The sequence below is a fragment of the Felis catus genome, chromosome C1 (genome assembly GCF_018350175.1).
Source record: "Felis catus isolate Fca126 chromosome C1, F.catus_Fca126_mat1.0, whole genome shotgun sequence".
NCBI lineage: Eukaryota > Metazoa > Chordata > Mammalia > Carnivora > Felidae > Felis > Felis catus.
The window spans coordinates 58,813,745-58,832,333 of record NC_058375.1 but is presented as its reverse complement, the minus strand read 5'-3'; the positions used below and the strand labels follow the sequence as shown (position 1 = coordinate 58,832,333).

The 18,589-nt window shown below is 40.2% G+C and overlaps 1 protein-coding gene across 7 annotated transcripts in view; it reads left to right on the top strand.

The window, feature by feature from the left end:
- The first annotated feature begins 9,660 nt into the window (after positions 1-9,660).
- Positions 9,661-18,589, top strand: part of PTGER3 (prostaglandin E receptor 3) — a 173,428-nt gene continuing 164,499 nt past the window's right edge. For 2 of the 7 annotated variants that reach the window (XM_045036004.1, XM_045036005.1), the window contains exon 1: positions 9,666-11,408. In XM_045036004.1, coding sequence (XP_044891939.1) covers positions 10,515-11,408 — 894 coding nt within the window. In that variant the 5' untranslated portion in view covers positions 9,666-10,514. Of the gene's footprint in view, positions 11,409-18,589 lie in introns of all 7 variants that reach the window. The other 5 variants (XM_045036002.1, XM_045036001.1, XM_045036006.1 and 2 more) reach the window with 4 other exon arrangements.

The following is an 18,589-nucleotide window of genomic DNA, read 5'->3' as shown; positions in this document are numbered from 1 at the left end:
TTCCATTCTCCAATAGAACAGAAAGTAAATGATGGAGGAGGGAGGGAAGAAGTGTTGGAAAGGTATCATCAAATAGGTGAGGGGATGGGATCTAGATCCATCATGGTGGGGTGAGGGTGGGAGGACTTGACCTTCAAAAAGAGTTTTGACAAGTAGAGTATCAGGAGGGATGGATCCAGGTAGCATTAAGGCAAATTTGTAGTCATTGAGAGTGACTAGTAAACAGTATAGTTCCTTTTCATAACATTTGCACACATTTGTAAAAAAACATTTATAATAAGTAATAGTTCTTAAATGTATGTATTTAGCAAAATAAAAGGTACTAGTGTAAGACAAATATTTACAATAACCAGGTAAATTCCTAAGTACTTGAATGATTAAAATATATCTAGGAAGCTTTTGAGGAAAGCTACATAGTATTCAAGGTTGTAAAAATACCTGGGTTTGAAGCTAAAAGGATATAGGACAGCCCTTTTCCCATTAGTTTAGTGGGGGAGTACTTATAAAATATTTTATGGTAGAAATAAAGTCTGATAAAAATGGGAAGAATTAGTCTTGCCTGGATGAAAGCAAAATGCTTTACAGGAACTGACTTCAGTAGTCCTGAAGGAAGGAGATGGTTTGTAGATGAATGTGAGCTAATGGTGAAGGCTCAAGTTTTGATCATGTGTTTAGAGGACCAAAAGTAACCATGGCTGTGAGAAACCTTGGAGAGAAGGAACCTCTTGATTTGTCAGGATTAAACTGGACCACATTGAACATTGACTGAAAACAGTGAGTTACAGTGATGTACTGAGAGCAAGGATTTTGTATTTACCCCCAAAGATGAAACAGTCATAGCCTATTATCAACCTCATCACAAAGGCTGGGTATCTCCCACCTGGATGTAATAGGAAGTAAAGTTGAATGGGTGTGATCCAGGGGTAGAATTGACTATGAGATTTGATGTTTATCTTCTGGAGTGAAACTTCCTGATTTGAATTTTTACTTTATGGTAGCTGTATCACCCTGGGAATGTTCATTGTGCCTGGTACATGAGAACACAGCGAATACTGGCATTTGTGAGTCTGGTAAGCCAGTTAGGTAGCAGATAAGTAGCAAACTGTTTCCTCTGCATTTGAAAGATTTGATATATGAGCAAAAGTGGAAAGAAAAGGAAATGTCAGGATTTATAAGGAATTTACATGTAAAAAATCTTGTTCAAGGATTACAAAGACTGATATTTAACACATTGAAAATTTTAGGCACACCATTGGACTTTTGTCATTAGTGCCATTTTGATTGCATTTGCTGGGACTTTTTGAATCAATATGATCTCTTCATTTTAAGATCCCTAATTTTTTTTCATCATTGGATGAGTTAGCACAGACCTTTTAGAGGGGAATTTGTCAGTATCAATATTTAGAATATAACCAAAGAATTGTGTTATTCAATTATTTACATATGTTGGTTGAGTCTGCTGCATGCCTGACAGTGAACTAACTAGTTAATGACTAGATGGTAAAACAGCAAGGTATTCTAGTGAATCTATCAAAACTAAGAAAACAGAATAATTACAAATTTTGATGAGTACCATGAAGTAAATGAGTGGTGGGTAGAAGACCTAAAGGTCAGAGAGAATTCCTGAAAGATCTATACCAGAGTTGCTAAGTCTATGCTAACATGATAACCTTAAGGCTGGTGTAAGGCATAATGAGTAAAAAAATGAAGTGGTAGAGGTAGACACTCTTATGCAAAGCCGCTAGGCCATAGAAAATAATTTAAGTAGATTCTACAAACAGTTGGGAAATACTGAAAGGTTTGTAATAGTCCTAGTTAGCTTTAAGCAAATTTGGCTACTTCTTGGAGAACGGATTAGAAAGACCTACTTTATGGGAAAAGAATAGAAGGCTTGCTTAAGCAGATTACAGCATTTGTGTAATCAGTGTAGTCCTAAATTTGGAGTTATGTGAGTAATGTATTGGGCTTAGAACATGGAAGTAAGATTACAACATTAACACAAAAGGAAGACGGTAAGTGATTTATTTATTTTTTATATTAGACTGTGCATGCACATGAGTAGGGGAGGGGCAGAAAGAAAGGGAGGGAATCCTAAGCAGGCCCTGTGCTATCAGTGGGGAGCTTAATCTGTGTTTTGATCTCTTGAGCTAAAATCAAAAGCGGGATGCTTAACTGAACCATCCAGGTGCCCCCATGAAGGTAAGTGATTTAAACCATTAAAAGATTTCATTCCTCAAGAAATAGTAAAAGTACTAATTTAAGGTAAACTTTCACAGTCAAGAAAGCATTTCAATTTCCACAATAACCCCGAAAGGTACAAGAAGTTAATAACAGGATAATAAAACTTTAATAATTCTTAAAGAGAAAAACATGAAATACAACAATAGGCTAGCTAAAAACTACCTGTAGTTAAGTGAAAATGGATTATACACCCCAATTATATGTTGTCACACTGGATTAAAATTCACAAAAACCCCATTATAGCTATAAGTTATGCATTCAGAGTAAGAACACAGGTTGAAAATAAGGTGGAAAAAAGTTACCAAGCAAATACCAGTATGTGGCAATATTAATACAAACACAACAGACTAAGCTAGTATTAGAACAGGAACTGTATAGTGATGAGTCCATTTAACACTAATGTCACAAACTTGGAAGTGCACTTCAGCCCTGGCTTCTCTTAAAGCATTCCATATCAACGTCTAAAGCTTCAAAATGTTAGGACTGACAGGGTGAATAGATCTGTGTATTTGAAAATCATAATACCTTTCTCTATAAAGAAAAAGGTATGAATAAACATGATCAAGTAGACCTACTTGGTTATTGTAAAACATTACATCTAACAACTGCACATAGCATATTTACACGTAGGCTATTGAGCCATACAACAGTTCTCAAAGGATTTATAGTACAAAATACATTCATTGACCAGTGGAATTAAACGGACTCAATAGCAAAACTAGAAAATAATTAGGATTTAACATCCCCATATGGTAAGGAACAAGTGATGGAAATTTAAGATATTCTGAATGGTAATGAAAATATCCTCGAGATTCCGCTAAAGCACTACTTAGAGGGAAATGTGTAATTTTGAAACCATGTATTAGGAAAGAAGCTACACCAATATCTACGTTTCCATGTCAAGAACATAAAAAACAGATCAAACAAAGTAGAAAGAGAAAACAACTAAGCAGAGAACTTTGCTTCATGACAAGATTTATCTTTCCGCACAATATATTAAAACAGGGTTTTTCAGGACACTGAACTAGGAAGACCGTGATAATCTGATAAAGGGAAACAAGGCTAACCCTATTGAATGCCAACTTACTCCCTTGAGAAGATTTCTGAGATACATCACAGGAGTTCCCTAGGTGGAGATTTGCAATTTTCCCTGAGTTTGGATGGAGTAGGAAGGACAAGGCCACTAAGATGGCAAGTAACAGGAGAGGTGCGTGCATGTGGAGATCCTTGGTTGGTCCTCCAAGTCTTCAGGTGAGTCATGGTCAGCATATGTCTGAAAGGAGACTGCGACGAGTCCAAGAAGCTCTTAAGAACCCCAAGCATAGAAACAAAATTACAGCAAATCTACCCCATATGATAGCCCATCAAAAAGTAAGTTAAACTTCAACCTCGTTACCATCTGCTAAAAAGTAAAAAAGTAATCTATTTTAAAGATAATACTGGAGGGAAAATATTTCAGAATGTAACTTGGGTGTATGAATCAAGGGGAGACCTTAAGTTTCTTAAGAATTCCCAAAACCAAAAAGGAAAAGTTTATTTTTTTTCTGAATAAATGGTTTACATAAGATAATCCAGACACAAAAAGTAAAAAAGGCAAATGACAAGGTAGGAAAATGAGAAATCGGTATCTCTAACAGTACAAAGAGCTCCTACAAATTAATAGCATATGACAATCCAATAAAAAATGTACAAAGCAAAGAGGAAGTTAATCCAATAGAAAATGTAAAAGCAATTAAAGAAGTTAATACACATGGAAATAGATTTAACTTCCTTAATGAAGTTGGATTTAAGTTCACTAGTATTTATGGAAATCCAATTTAACAAAATATATTTTACCCATCAGATTGTAAATATAAACAGCAATACTAGTTCAGGGCTGGCAAATGTAGAAGCAGAAATTCATGTACTTTGAGTGGAAATATCTTTGTGTGAGCATAGAAAAAAAATGGAAAACATATACCTCAATCTGTTAATAAGGGTTTTGGGAGTGAAAGGAGAAGTGAAAATACTATTAGCATCTTAAAATATAATTAAATGCTTTAAACTTGTTTTAGCTCAATTTGTTATAAAATTTTTAATTACAAAATCAAGGCAATTTAAAAACTATTGTGGTAGATTAAAAGGTGGTAGTGATCTGAACCAGGTGGTAGATGTGGAGATGGAGACAAGTGAATGTAGATGAAATATATTTTGAATTAGAATATTACTGGATGATGTGCTGGAAAACATGGTAGAGAAGGAAGACTCAAGGATGGTCATTGGAATCCTGGCTTCAGTAAGTGGATGGTATATTGTATTCTGAGATGGGGAAGATGAGTAGAACAAGGAGTGGGGAAGAAAATTTGAAGTTCCATTTAAATGGGATGAAGTTCTATCTAAATGGCATGACAGTCAATTGGATATATGAAACGAGTTCAAAAAAGATGTAGACTGCAGATGTAAATTTGGGGGTCTTCAGTGTACAGTTCACTTCTGAGGATCTGTCATGTAAAATAAGTCCTACAAGTATGCACACCAGTATACACAAGAATATTTGTTGCACCATTGCTTCTGATTGCAAAAATTACAAATAGTCCAAAGAGAAAGAATTTGGATTATTCATGGTATTTAAGAAGAATGAAGGATTTGTATGCATACTGACAGAGAATCATGTTAAATGTTAAAAGACAAGTTGGAGAGTACTTCCAGTAAGGATGGGAGACTAAAGAAATCATTAATTTTTCTCCCATTTTAATTTAGAAGATTAAGCATAATTACATGTAATCTACAGTCCATTTTGTGTGGTATGAGATAAGGTTTATGTCCATTTTTATTTTCATACAGGTATCCATTTTTTTCAGTGCCTTTGTTGAAAAGACTTTATTATCTTAACACTTGCTGAAAATTAATTGAACATGTATGGACGGATGTGTGTGTATACCTATCTTTTATCTGTATATCTGTAACCCTCCCCCCCCCCCCGCTGTGTGTGTGTATAGCCATAAATATCTACCTATTTAGATATAAGTAGATATAGTATTCTGTTCCATTGAACAGATATGTCTGTCTTTATGCTATTATCACACTGCCCTACAGATAACAATGAAAATCTGGTTTAAAATTTTAAAAAAACAACTAAAACTCACTGGAAAGCATTCAAAAGCATACAGAAATTGGCGAAGAGTTTAATCTCAAAACTCTACAACTAAAAGGGTAAGAATTAAGGGTTACTGGCCTTTTGGACTGAGAGAGATGCCCAACCCTCATGACTATATCTGTGGGAAATCAGTGATGGGAAAAATCAGTCTCACTGACAAAAAGTGCCAGAGATTGGAGTTCAAGGCTGAAAAGACCACTGCATATTTAAATAGGAAATCCAGGTGCTAAGAACCTTAAAAAGAATGAGATAGAATTTCTGCCCAAATATATGTTTGACAGCTAAACCGTGCGTGAAAGAGAATCTCCCTGAAGCCTGGTGAAAAAGCAAGCAGAGACCAGAGTGGAACCTAGTCTTAGAAGATATAACTACTCAAGACCTAAGTCCATGACTTTGATGCTTTCCTTAAACGAGTTTATTCTCCACCCTGAGCATCTTAGGTGGCAAATAGTTGAAATTTCACAAGCTTGAAATGTAGGGCACAACCCAAAGCTGGCAGAGCAGCTCGAAATTAGAGGAGAATCTGCAGAAGAAAACCACAGACATGGTGGTCCCCATCACTGACCAACAAATTATGCAGTATAGGGTAGATCAATCCACAGAGCAGCCATGAGAAATCATGACAACAGAGCAGAGATAGAAAAGCAGCTGTATACCACAAAAGGAAATGTTGGCAGTCTGAATCCAGGCAAGTTAACTACCTGGTGGATGACCACATCACCTGCACCCCCAGCCCCCACCTGGCCCCAGGCCAAATCAATAATCCTCATGGAAAACAATAGAAACCATAGTCACTACAGTATATTAACTACTTAGTCCAGTTTTCAACTAAAGACTATCAGGCATGCAAAGAAACAGGAAGAAAAGTTTGAAGAAAATGCAATCAATACAAAGGGATTCAGTATACCCAGATGTTTGATTTAGCAAAAACTTCAAGCATCTCCTTTATTTTGTTGAAATAGTAATTATATTGGTTGATGTTTGGGTGTTTAAATCTACTTTGGATTCCTGAAATAAATCCCATTTGATAAAACTACATATTTTTCCATTTTTCATGAAAATTGTTCATGAATTTTTAAATCGGATTTTATATCAGAACTTACCTCCATGGCAAATCACAAAAGCCACTGAAATTAGCATTCCTTTCTTCTGTTATTTCAGATTTTAAAAATCAAGAATTTTGCACTAAAACATAAGCTCCATAAATGTAGGGATATCTGTGTGTTTCTTTTATATCTCTAACAACTAGCACAGTATCTGACAGAATAGATGCTCAATAAATATTTTTTGAATGAATGGATGGATGACTAAGAAATATGCTGGGGGCACCTGGGTGGCTCCTCTCAGGTCATGATCTTGTGGTTTGTGAGTTCGAGCCCTACATCGGGCTCTGACAGCTCAAAGCCTGGAGCCTGCTTTGGATTCTGTGCCTCCCTCTCTCTGTCCCTCCCACTCTTGCACTCTTTCTCTCTCAAAAACAAACATTTTTAAAAATATGCTGAAATTAGCAATTGGATCAATGGAATAAGAATTATAGATATTTTCCATCGATAATGAAGTAATGCAAAATAGTTACTGATCTTGTTTTGTAACCAAGTCTATTTTAAGATTTCTTAATGCAAGTTCAGTAGCAGTGGCAGAATATATTCATCAATGCTAGCTAAATATTGATATATATTGTGAATTTTAAAAGGTAAGATATTTACATATTAAAATGTAAATTATTTTTAGAGAATAGTTTAAGAATACATAATGGGTGAGGGGCACCTAGGTGTCTCAGTTAAGCCTCTGACTTTCTCTCAGGTCATAATCATGGTTTGTGGGTTTGTGGGTTCGAGCCCCGCATTGGGCTCTGCACTGACAGCTCAGAGCCTGGAGCCTGCTTCGGATTCTGTGTCTCCCTCTCTCTCTGCCCTTCCCCCGCTCACATTTGGTTTCTCTGTGTCTGCCAAAAATGAATAAACATAAAATTTTTTTAAATTAAATAGATAATGGTTGATTATATACTTTAAAATTTTTAAAAAACATTTGAATATGTGGTCTTTCCAATGATCTGACTCTAATACTCCACTGGTCTGTTGATTAGACATGATAGTTTGTGCACTCCAAGGAAAACAAAATGACCATTAGTACATAGTTATGTATTAATTAGTACACCCCTAAGAAAGATATCAGAGGTTCCTTAAGCAAAACATATTTGTCATTTAGAAATTCTCTTTAATATGCTGTACAGCATGTTATTAGGTTGGTCACTAGAGGGTGCTGGTGTTTCAGACCAACACAGTTCAGGCTATTTCTGCCTTGACACTAAAAAGTGCCAGCCAGAATCCATCTGGCAGCATCCTATTCCATGGCTCCTCAGATTCCCTAAATCACTTGTTTACAAGGTAAGTAACTAAAAAGCTGACAACTTAGAATAAGATGAAGCAAATCACTGAAAGGAGGAAAATGTTACACAAAAGATCTGAAATGCAACATATTTAATGCACTGGTATAGAGGTGAGTAAAGAGTCTAACATTAACTCTGTTACTGTTACGAAGTCAAGTTAGCTACAGCAATACTGCAATGGAAGAAGTAAAATTTCAAAGAAGTCAAATATTCATAAAAATGAGAATAATTTTTGATATAACTGGAGAGACATTCAGCTTTGATGTTTGCTGTATGAATCATGACAAATTAAGTTTTTAAATAAAATACATAATTACATTAGAGTCTCATTACTGAAAAATTTAATTTGATACTTTCATCCAATATGCATTAAAGTATATATATGAAAATATTAAATATTATCTTTTAAATGAGATTTTATTTATTTAAAAAAAAATTTTTTAACGTTTATTTATTTTTGAGACAGGGAGAGACAGCATGAACGGGGGAGGGTCAGAGAGAGAGGGAGACACAGAATCTGAAACAGGCTCCAGGCTCTAAGCTGTCAGCACAGAGCCCGACGCGGGGCTCAAACTCACGGACCGCGAGATCGTGACCTGAGCCGAAGTCGGATGCTTAACCGACTGAGCCACCCAGGCGCCCCTTAAATGAGATTTTAGAAAAAACTTTCATAAGTATGAGTTTCAGATGAATTCAAATTAATAAGACAAAAGTTTGGAGAAGATTTAAAAAGTAAACCACTTGAGTATTCCTTCCTAGCTGTCATTCTCATTAGAAACATGATATTTTAAAAGAAAATTCAAAAGTGTAAAAAAATTTTAATGACTGCAAAACAAAATAATGTCATTAATGCATGTTGTTAAAATGGAGTTGAAATTACATTTTTGCTCTTTCTCCTTTAAAAACTATATAAGGCTTATAAGCATTTTTTTTCAAGCTCTCATACAGAGAGTTAATACAACAGCACAGAAAAAATGTAGGATCATCTCCTACCACTCATTTACACCCCCAAAAGATACCAACTAAGCTAGGAAAGGTAAAGAAACTAAGTACAGGACTTCCTCCTGAAGTCAATCTGAAGCCTGAGTAATGGTATTCGTACTGCTATATGATCAGGTTTAATTTCTTAAATGAGGGGAAAAAACGAAGTCTACAAATTATTTTCAAAATCTTTTCATTTCCTGGACAATGTGAAGAGGCAGAAAAGCCAGACCCTTCCAAAATGTGGGAACAAAGTTACTGTTGTTTCTCAACTGCTAAGAGTAACTATGGTATGGACGCAAACAAGACTAAAGATGCAGACTGCAGAATTGCTGGAAGACCTTGGGCACATCCTTTAACTTCAAGGATCCTCAGCTCACCGTCAAAGGGGAGTAATGATAGGAACAAGACCTTGGAGGATCTGATAAAACGGGAAACTGAAAAAACACTAAATATTCGCTTAGTAAAAGATATTAGGCAATTATGCCCATTTTCACTAAATGTGAAGACCTTCCTAACATCTGACTACAGTTTCTAGTCCTAATTGAGAATAGGCTGGCGGCAGTTTTTCATTATCTCAGATATGCAAGCGGCTGCCACCTGCCTCTAGCCACTTTAGCCGTAGCTTTTTCTTTCTTTCTTTCTTTCTTTCTTTCTTTCTTTCTTTCTTTCTTTTTCTTTCTTTCTTTCTTTCTTTCTTTCTTTCTTTCTTTCTTTCTTTCTTTCTTTCTTTCTTTCTTTCTTTCTTTCTTTCTTTCTTTCTTTCTTTCTTTCTTTCTTTCTTTCTTTCTTTCTTTCCTTTCCTTCCTTCCTTCCTTCCTTCCTTCCTTCCTTCCTTCCTTCCTTCCTTCCTTCCTTCCTTTCTTTCTTTTACGGGGAGAGGGATAGAATTTAGGTGGAGAACGGTAGTTGAGATTTCATCTTCGAATTCGGCACTCTGATTTTACTTTGTTTCCTTTATACGTATTCCCTTAAGTCTCTATGAGGCACTATGAGTATTATATTATCAGGGTGACCCCCGGGAACAGAGCTGCTTGGTCCCAAAGTATAAAAAGGGAGAAAAGTTCACATTCAGCTATGCAAAGGAGTGTGGTTGGCCCGGATTGCTTAGAAACAGGTGAGTTACACTTGCCAGGGTTACAGAAGAGCTCCGGGAGGAGGATCCGGCCCCTGCAATAAGCTTTGGCGGATGGGTAAGGAGCGGGCGGACGTTCGGGTCTGCCTTGGCGACTTGCCTGTGGTCGGGAAGCACGGGGAGACATTTTAGCCCGGGCCGCCCACGCTCCTCTGGCAGAGGAGAGGAGGAGGCGCGGCGCAGCGAAGGGCGGACTGGCTGGGCGTCCCGTCTGGCCAGGAGTCGGGGCAAGAAGAGTCCTCCTGAGAGTTTCCAGCACTGGCGGCCAGGGCAGCGGTCACGCAGCAGCCGGGGGACGCGCGCAGTTGCTCCTCCAGCCCCCCGCCCCCGCCCCGGCGCGCTTCGGCCCACACCCCCGGGCGCCCCGCCCTCCGCGGCCTTATAGAAGGGGCCGGCACCTCACGCGCCTCGGAGCTGCAGGCTTCCCAGAGCCGACGGCGCGGCTGCCTGAAAGTCCAGGCGCCGTGGCCAGAGGAGAGAAGTGAGGCGGCGGCTACGCCCCGCATCATGGAGGGCAGCCCGGCCCCAGCCTCAGTCCGGGTGGACACCGACCTTCGCCGCCGCCCGCGCCCCTTCCGCCAGCTCCCGCTGCTGCTCTCCGGGCGCCGTCCTCTCCTCACCTCGAAGCCAACATGAAGGAGAGCCGGGGCGACGGGAGCGCCCCTTTCTGCACCCGCCTCAACCACTCGTACCCGGGCATGTGGGCGCCCGAGCGCTCCGCCGCGGCGCGGGGCAACCTCACGCGTCCCCGCGAGCCCGGCGAGGACTGCGGCTCGGTGTCCGTAGCCTTCCCGATCACCATGCTCATCACGGGCTTCGTGGGCAACGCGCTGGCCATGCTGCTCGTGTCGCGGAGCTACCGGCGCCGGGAGAGCAAGCGCAAGAAGTCGTTCCTGCTGTGCATCGGCTGGCTGGCGCTCACAGACCTGGTCGGGCAACTGCTCACCAGCCCGGTGGTCATCTTCGTGTACCTGTCCAAGCAGCGCTGGGAGCAGCTCGACCCGTCGGGGAGGCTGTGCACCTTCTTCGGTCTGACCATGACTGTCTTTGGGCTCTCCTCGCTCTTCATCGCCAGCGCCATGGCCGTCGAGCGGGCGCTGGCCATCCGGGCGCCGCACTGGTACGCGAGCCACATGAAGACGCGCGCCACCCGCGCCGTGCTGCTCGGCGTGTGGCTCGCGGTGCTCGCCTTCGCCCTGCTGCCGGTGCTGGGCGTAGGCCAGTACACTATCCAGTGGCCCGGGACGTGGTGCTTCATTAGCACCGGGGGAGGGGGCAACGGGACTAGCTCTTCGCACAACTGGGGCAACCTCTTCTTCGCCTCCACCTTTGCCTTCCTGGGGCTCTCAGCGCTGGCCGTCACCTTCGCCTGCAACCTGGCCACCATCAAGGCCCTGGTGTCCCGCTGCCGGGCCAAGGCCACGGCGTCACAGTCCGGCGCCCAGTGGGGTCGGATCACCACCGAGACGGCCATCCAACTCATGGGGATCATGTGCGTGCTGTCTGTCTGCTGGTCGCCCTTACTGGTACGTAGTTCCTGCCTGTGTGCGGAGGTCTGGGCGGGCGGGCGGGCGCGCCGGCGGGCCAAGGAAGCCTCTTGATGGCGGCAGCACTTGCAGGGGTGTGTTGGCAACCACAGAGGACTGGAGAGGCCTGTGGCCCGCTATCTTGGTTGTGGCTTCAGAGTTGAGCTCCTCCTTTACTTGCCGAGCACCTTCCAAGTGACAGGCATCGCGTTAGGCTTTGTTTATGCAAGCGTGGAGGCCACGGGGCTGCTCCCATCCTAATTGGAGGGAGTAGGAGGATGCCCAGGTGTCATTCCAGTGCGTGTACAGAGACACAGATTTCTAATGGGTGCACTAGGGGCAGAATGGCTGTGACAACTGTAGCCTGCTGCTGTGCGTTTTCTCCTTATTTCAAGTATCTCTTGCATGCTGAGATGATTTTCAGTCTGCAGAAATATTCTACCTGCAACAGCAGGCGGGCACAGCCCTCTTGCAGCTTCTGACACACTGCGTGCCCTCCCAGCACAGCCGGGCTAACCTTCCTTGCAGGTTCACTCTTGATGGAAGCAAGAGAGTGAAGGAAGACCCCTTTTGCCGCTGCAGCCTGCCTCAGCCCTTTGGAATGGTGCTGTACCCTCTAGGGAGTGCTTGAACCCACATTCAGTCAATGGGACCCCAAGGCCTGGGAACTCTGACCGGCCTTTGGGCTGGAGCAAGACCAGTCCTGAGATAGGAAGATAGTGGTTGCTGCACTGCCTAGCTCCTGGCAGAGGGGCACAGCCTGGGAGCAGGTGATGTTTACCCATGCTCCTTGTGTGGCACCACACACTTACCTGTTTTTTTTTTCCAGATTTTCCTCTGTGGTACTTTTAGCTGGAGATTTCTATGAGTAAGTGTTGTTTATGAGTACCTGATGAGTGGATGTTCATTTAGGTTCCAAGCAGCCTGGCTTAATAGGAAGCATTGCAGCAAGCGTGACCTGGTCACTGGCAGAGTTATAGCAGATTATATATTGGACTTGGAAATTTAACAGACCGTCGTGGAAAACTTCTGAAATCCGTGAACACAGTTTTCAGAACCCACTCCCACATGGTTTTTCTTTTAGTTTTTTTATGTTCTACATCACATGAAATTTACCATTTTTAAGTGTGCAGTTCAGTGGTGTTAAGTATATTGCCATTGCTGTGCACCATGTTTACTTTTAAATCCCTTGTATTTAAAAACAGAACCTTGGTGCCTTTCTGCTTCCCACACTCCCCTGCATTTGACAAAGCAGATAGCCTAGAATACCTGTGTTTAACTGGTACAGTATATTTAGAGCACAGGTCTTGGCTCCAAATCAGTGACATGTGGGCACAAGGAGTTATGCTGGGACCTAGCTGCCCATAAGTGGCCGTGTGGTCACAGGTCTCTGTTCCAGGAACTAGAACTCAGGCTAATGTCATCACCGTAGCTTATCAAACCCAGCATCAATTTTAGACACCTTTACTCCTGTGGTTGAAGAGTGAGGTATACAGGTGGCCAAACAGAAGGGGAAAAGAGTTCTAAAAAAATAAACACTTTATTAAAGTGTGGTAATTAACATAACTTTAAAGGCAAACAGAATATCTGAATTTTTCACAGTTGACATTTAAGACCCACATCTTTGAGTCTGCTCTTACCACATACTTTATATCCTAAAAGAAATGCAGTTAAATCGTATGAATAAAATGCTTACCTATACAGTTAACCGGATGAAGAGAAACTGTAGTGTTTTTATTTCAAAACTTTGATTCTAATGTGACGGGCCTGGTAGCCTTAAGAATTGAGATCAGTTTTGAAAATTGTAAGCTAGGATGGTCAAACTCACTCTCTTAAGAAAGACATATTTGGAACTAGTCTTATTTAGTTCCTGCATTCAAAAAATATTAACTGGTTTGCATCATTTTATCGGACACTCTGTTGATTCAGTTCTTATAAAAACATTGCATTTAAAATGAAGTAAATTTAACAAATGGTCATATCAAAGAGGAGAGATTCACGGTTTCCAAAAGAGGTACTTGATAAACTTGATAAAGAAGTGCTTCTGTCTTCTGTTTTGTGCACCATCGAAGTTAAATCTTCAGATATCTTCAGAAAGATCTGCAGTAAAAAGTTGGAATTATCTCAAAGAAACTGGCAAAACAGCTCTCTTAATAAGTTAGGGAACTATAAGAATAAAGACACTAGAACTTAGTGACTTGAATTTTCAGTGTATTAATGTTGAAGTGAGAGAACCTTTTTACACCTGTTTTCTAACTACAGGTAAACTATGGATTCCCTATTAGCCTTTGTTGAGTTGGGCATAGGATACCAATGTAATTATTCAAACTCCTTACTTAAAAGGACCCTGAGTATATCTTATTTTGGAGACTATCACAATTATAATAATATTCATTTGTTGCTACCAGAAAATTTAGCAGAGATAACATAGTAAGAAAATGGCAGCAAGTTGCTGCTACAAAATACTTACAGGTTTATCTATGGTGCAAAACAAAACCTTCTTTACATTTTCTTTTTCCCAGAAACTTTACAAAACACAATGTGAACGGTGCCTGGGTGGCTCAGTTGGTTAAGCGTCTGACCTCAGCTCTGGTCATGATCTCACGGATCGTGGTTTCGAGCCCTGCATCATGTTCTGAGCTGACAGTGTGGAGCCTGCTTGGGATTCTTTCTGTTTCCTTCTCTCTCTGCCCCTCCCCTACTTGCGCTTTTTCTCTCTCTCTCTCTCTCTCTCTTTCTCAAAAACAAGTAAAAATAAACTTAAAAAAATATGATGTGAGATGTGAAATTGAGAATACAGTGGGAAGTGATGTCACCGTGATAGACGATCTACAATTTGTAGTCACTGTAGGTTTATGAGGCATCAAATCCTATTGGAATCCACCAGTTGACTCAGCAATGCAAATCTGTTACACTTTTTATTATTATTTCATTTTTTATGAACCAAATTCACCGAATCATCCAGTTATTATACATGATAGCCAAGTTTCCAGAAATAGGAATAACCTTAGGCTGTTGTTCACAAAAATCCATGAGTACCTTTTGTATTTTTGTAAACCTTACGCTCCCCAGACAGGTGGAATGTGGCTAACATTGTAGCTATCTTAAAAATAGTAACTATAAGGCTAACATTGTGAAAAGTAAGGTCTGAGGAACAGAATTCCTCATCTACAACTTCTGACTTGGATAAAAGCAGCCTTAGAAACTTTTGCCTTTAATCTTGAACCAGCAAATTCTGCTCAATATCCACAAATGCAAAGAGAGATGCTTCAATTCAAGAAGATATTTCCCGGGGCACCTGGGTGGCTCAGTCAGTTAAGCATCCGACTTCAGCTTGGGTCATGATCTCATGGTTTGTGAGTTCGGGCCCCACATCGGGCTCTGTGCTGACAGCTCAGAGCCAGGAGCCTACTTCAGATTCTGTGTCTCCTTCTTTCTCTGCCCTTCCTCCGCTTGTGCTCTGTCTCACTCTCTCTCTCTCAAAAATAAATAAATGTAAAAAAAATTATAAAAAGAAGGTATTTCACAATGTGGATGTGACTTTATTTAAATCTAAGGAATCCCTGATATATCTTGACAAGTGAAACTTGCCTTAAGTACACTACATGTGGTAAAAATATGCAATAGACTGTTTTACAGAGGTAATCCTGTTTCACGGTATAAAAAAGTATTAGGCAATTGCTGATCTTCTCTGCCTATAAATTTCTGCCTTATTTAGGATGTTGCTCCAAGGAAAATGATTGTATAAAAACCTTCCGTAATTTGTTTTTATGAGAATTGAGATTACTTGGAATTCTTTACTTTTTTTTGTTTATTACTTTATTTGTTTAGGCACTGTGGGAGGGATATTAAGTAGAGTTTTTAAAAGCTCGTCAAAGAGGCGCCTGGGTGGCTCAGTTGGTTAAGCGTCTGACTTCAGCTCAGGTCATGATCTTGCGGTCCGTGAGTCGAGCCCCACGTCGGGCTCTGGGCTGATGGCTCAGAGCCTGGAGCCTGCTTCTGATTCTGTGTCTCCCTCTCTCTCTGCCCCTTCCCCGTTCATGCTCTGTCTCTGTCTCAAAAATAAATAAAACGTTAAAATAAATAAATAAATAAATAAATAAATAGATAGATAGATAGATAGATAAATAAATAAATAAATAAATAAATAAATAAATAAATAAATAAATAAAAGCTGGTCAAAGAATTATAATCTGCTCAGTGGAGCCCCACATTTATGAGTGAAATAATTGGAGAACAATACCAGATTTTATATAATTAGTATTTCCTTGGGCTCTGGGAAGAACATCCACCTGACTTTACCAGAGTGGACTTCAGGGAAGAGGGGGGATGGCATAGCTTGACCTTGTGGCTGAGCATGAGCATGTCCAGGAACCGGAACAGAGCGTGTACACTAGAACCATGGGAAAATTCTTTGAAAAGGTGTATGGAATCAGATTGAGGTTGTTAGGACGAACATGGGATAAGGACCATGTTCTTTGCCAGTAGACTACAGATCTCTATTTTGAGTTTTAGAATAGGGGGAGGGTCTTTAAAAGATTGACAAGGCTGTGGTTTGCAGATAGATTTGGGCTGGAAAATGCGAAAGTGAGATTGGTTATGACTTACTTTCATGAGTCATTTAGGGCTTTAGGGTAAGACAGTGGGAAGAGATGAGTCAAGGAAGAAAGGTGATAAAGAACTGAAGTTATTAGAAATGGTTGATTTAAGGGTGATGGCTTAACAAACATTTCTTGTGCCTCTACTCTATCCTCTTCACCATGTAAATATTTTCACATCTGTTATCTCATTTAATTGCATCCTGTAAATTTGCCACTATTTTCTACATCATTCAGACAAAGAATTCAAGTGTAAAGACTATTAGAACCAGATTTATGATTCAGGGTGTGTGACCGCATTTATTTTCAGTTTTGTTGTTGTTGTTGTTGTTGGTTTGTTTGCTTAAATATAGGCCAGGAATTATCGCTCTAATAATGGGCCTTGGGCAAGATATATATCCTCTTATCTGTAAAGTATGGAGGTAGGACTACTAGACATTTAAGGGCTTTTTTTTCCCCAATTTATGTTATTCTCAGGTTCTCTTATTGGTGAGAATGATGGTTCAATGATGATTTCAACCGTGAAAGTTTCCACAGGTTCAGGAAATTTGGAAAGGAGACTGTGTGGCTGAATTTTTTTTTTTTTTTTTTTTTTTTTTTTTGCAACAACAAGACTCCTGAGTGGGGCTTTTGGACAGAGTACATATGGTGATGGTGGATTATCTAAATGATGTATTCAGAAACCAATATAACTTGAAGATTAATGAGATAAATCAAGGCTAAAAGAATGCAGATTTTTTTTTTATTTTAACAGAGAGGGTTTAACAGAGAGTGCCAAGAATTAAATAGTTCTTAAACTGTTCTATTTAAAGAAGTTCAGATGGTCTAGAATTGTAGAATAATTGTGACTCATTGGCCTTTCTCTTTTGAAAAAGGTGTAAAGGTCAAGAATTCAATTATGAAAGTTTCCACGGGTTCAGTTTTCTGGGAATAACATTCAGGAGTATATGCTGCACACATTTGTAATAGACGTGATTCATCTGAGGGTGCTGAAGGGTGGTAGTAAGGGATTCTGGGTCATGTGTCAGTTTCCAGTTCTGGCCTTGCATTGCAAAGAAGCTGGGAGGGAAGTCCTCCCTAAAACTCGTTATATTTGTGTAGTATTTTTTATAATTCACCAGTGTTCTGCAGTTATCTCATTCATGCCTTAAGATCCAGAGGTCTACAACTGTAACATGTCAAATTTTGAATCCCCCATTTTCCTCAATTCTTAATCATAGACAGAAGTAGGAAATTTGTATTTCAACTCCCACCATACTTCTTAAAGACTATTAGATGGCCTCTCAAGTACCCCTTTTCCTTAGAAAATTCCAACTCTCATAGGTTAAAGAAGATAACCAAAGAAGAAGCCTGGTTGTCCTTGGGGTTCTCCTTCTATCCTGACCCCTAAGTATATGTCAATATTTTACAGTAAGCATGGTATCAGAAATGATAGGAGGACAATGTGTGACTTCTTTAGCAAGAAGGACACACACACAAACTGAGGAATAGCACTATGGAGTGGAAGAAATTATCTCTGCTCTTTATTGAGAACGTTTGTCTCTCCATTTTTTCATTTGCCACTTCACCCTCAGTCACTCAACAATAGCTACAGAGCAATCACCCCTCCTGGATTGCCTCAGGTCTCAAGTTAGAAGTCACTTTATTTGAGAAGACTTCCTTGATTCTCTCTCTCTAGGCCAGATTGCATGCTCTGGCCCTTTGGTTCCATAGCACCTACCTTGCATTTCCCAGTCATAGTCTGAGTCACACTTCATTGGACATATTGCTTAATTGACCTCCTGAGGCCAGGTACAGTGTCTGTCTCGTGCATTGTTCTTTTCCAAGGAATGGTCATGATTTCATGCCATATAAGGTATACCCAATACATGGTTCTTGTTTGAGTATCTAAGCACCCAAATCAGAAGACACTATCTGGTCCCCATTACGTAAGCAATTAATTGTGTGACTTTAGACAATTCACTTGATATCCTTGTGAACTATTTGCTTTTCTTTTGTAAAGTAGGAATAAAAACACCTACCCAACCCATTTCACAGCATAGTAATGAAAACCAACATAAATCTATGTGGGAATAATTGGGAATATCCTTCAATAGTAGGAACACTACTAGGATGTTTTACTGGATGATAATGTTGACTTCTTAGTGTTCAGATAGACCTTTTCCTTAGGAAACTGAAGAAGAGACACAAGTGATGTTTCACAGCTTGATTAGTTATAGTTTACTGGGGGCAAAAATGTGTGGTGGAGAGTGGAACTTTTCAGAAAAAAATAAAACATTAAAAATTATAAATCTCAAGTGCATAAATTTTTACAAGGTGTTATAATTCATCCCTCCCCCCTGCCACCATCTCTCTTCTGCATTCTGTCAGCTCTGGAATCCTTTCTGCCTCATGGCTGCCAGTGAATTAACTCTCTAAATCTAAAACCTGCTGGGTCCCATTTCCCTTTCCCTAAACCTGGAGGAGTAAGCATAACCTCATCTTCTGAAGACCACTGCCACAGGTAGAGAATGTGTTGCCTGTTTCTCCAGTCAGGGGCTTCATTGTGTACTCAGACCTGTCCTTGCATAAATGTGTAAGTCA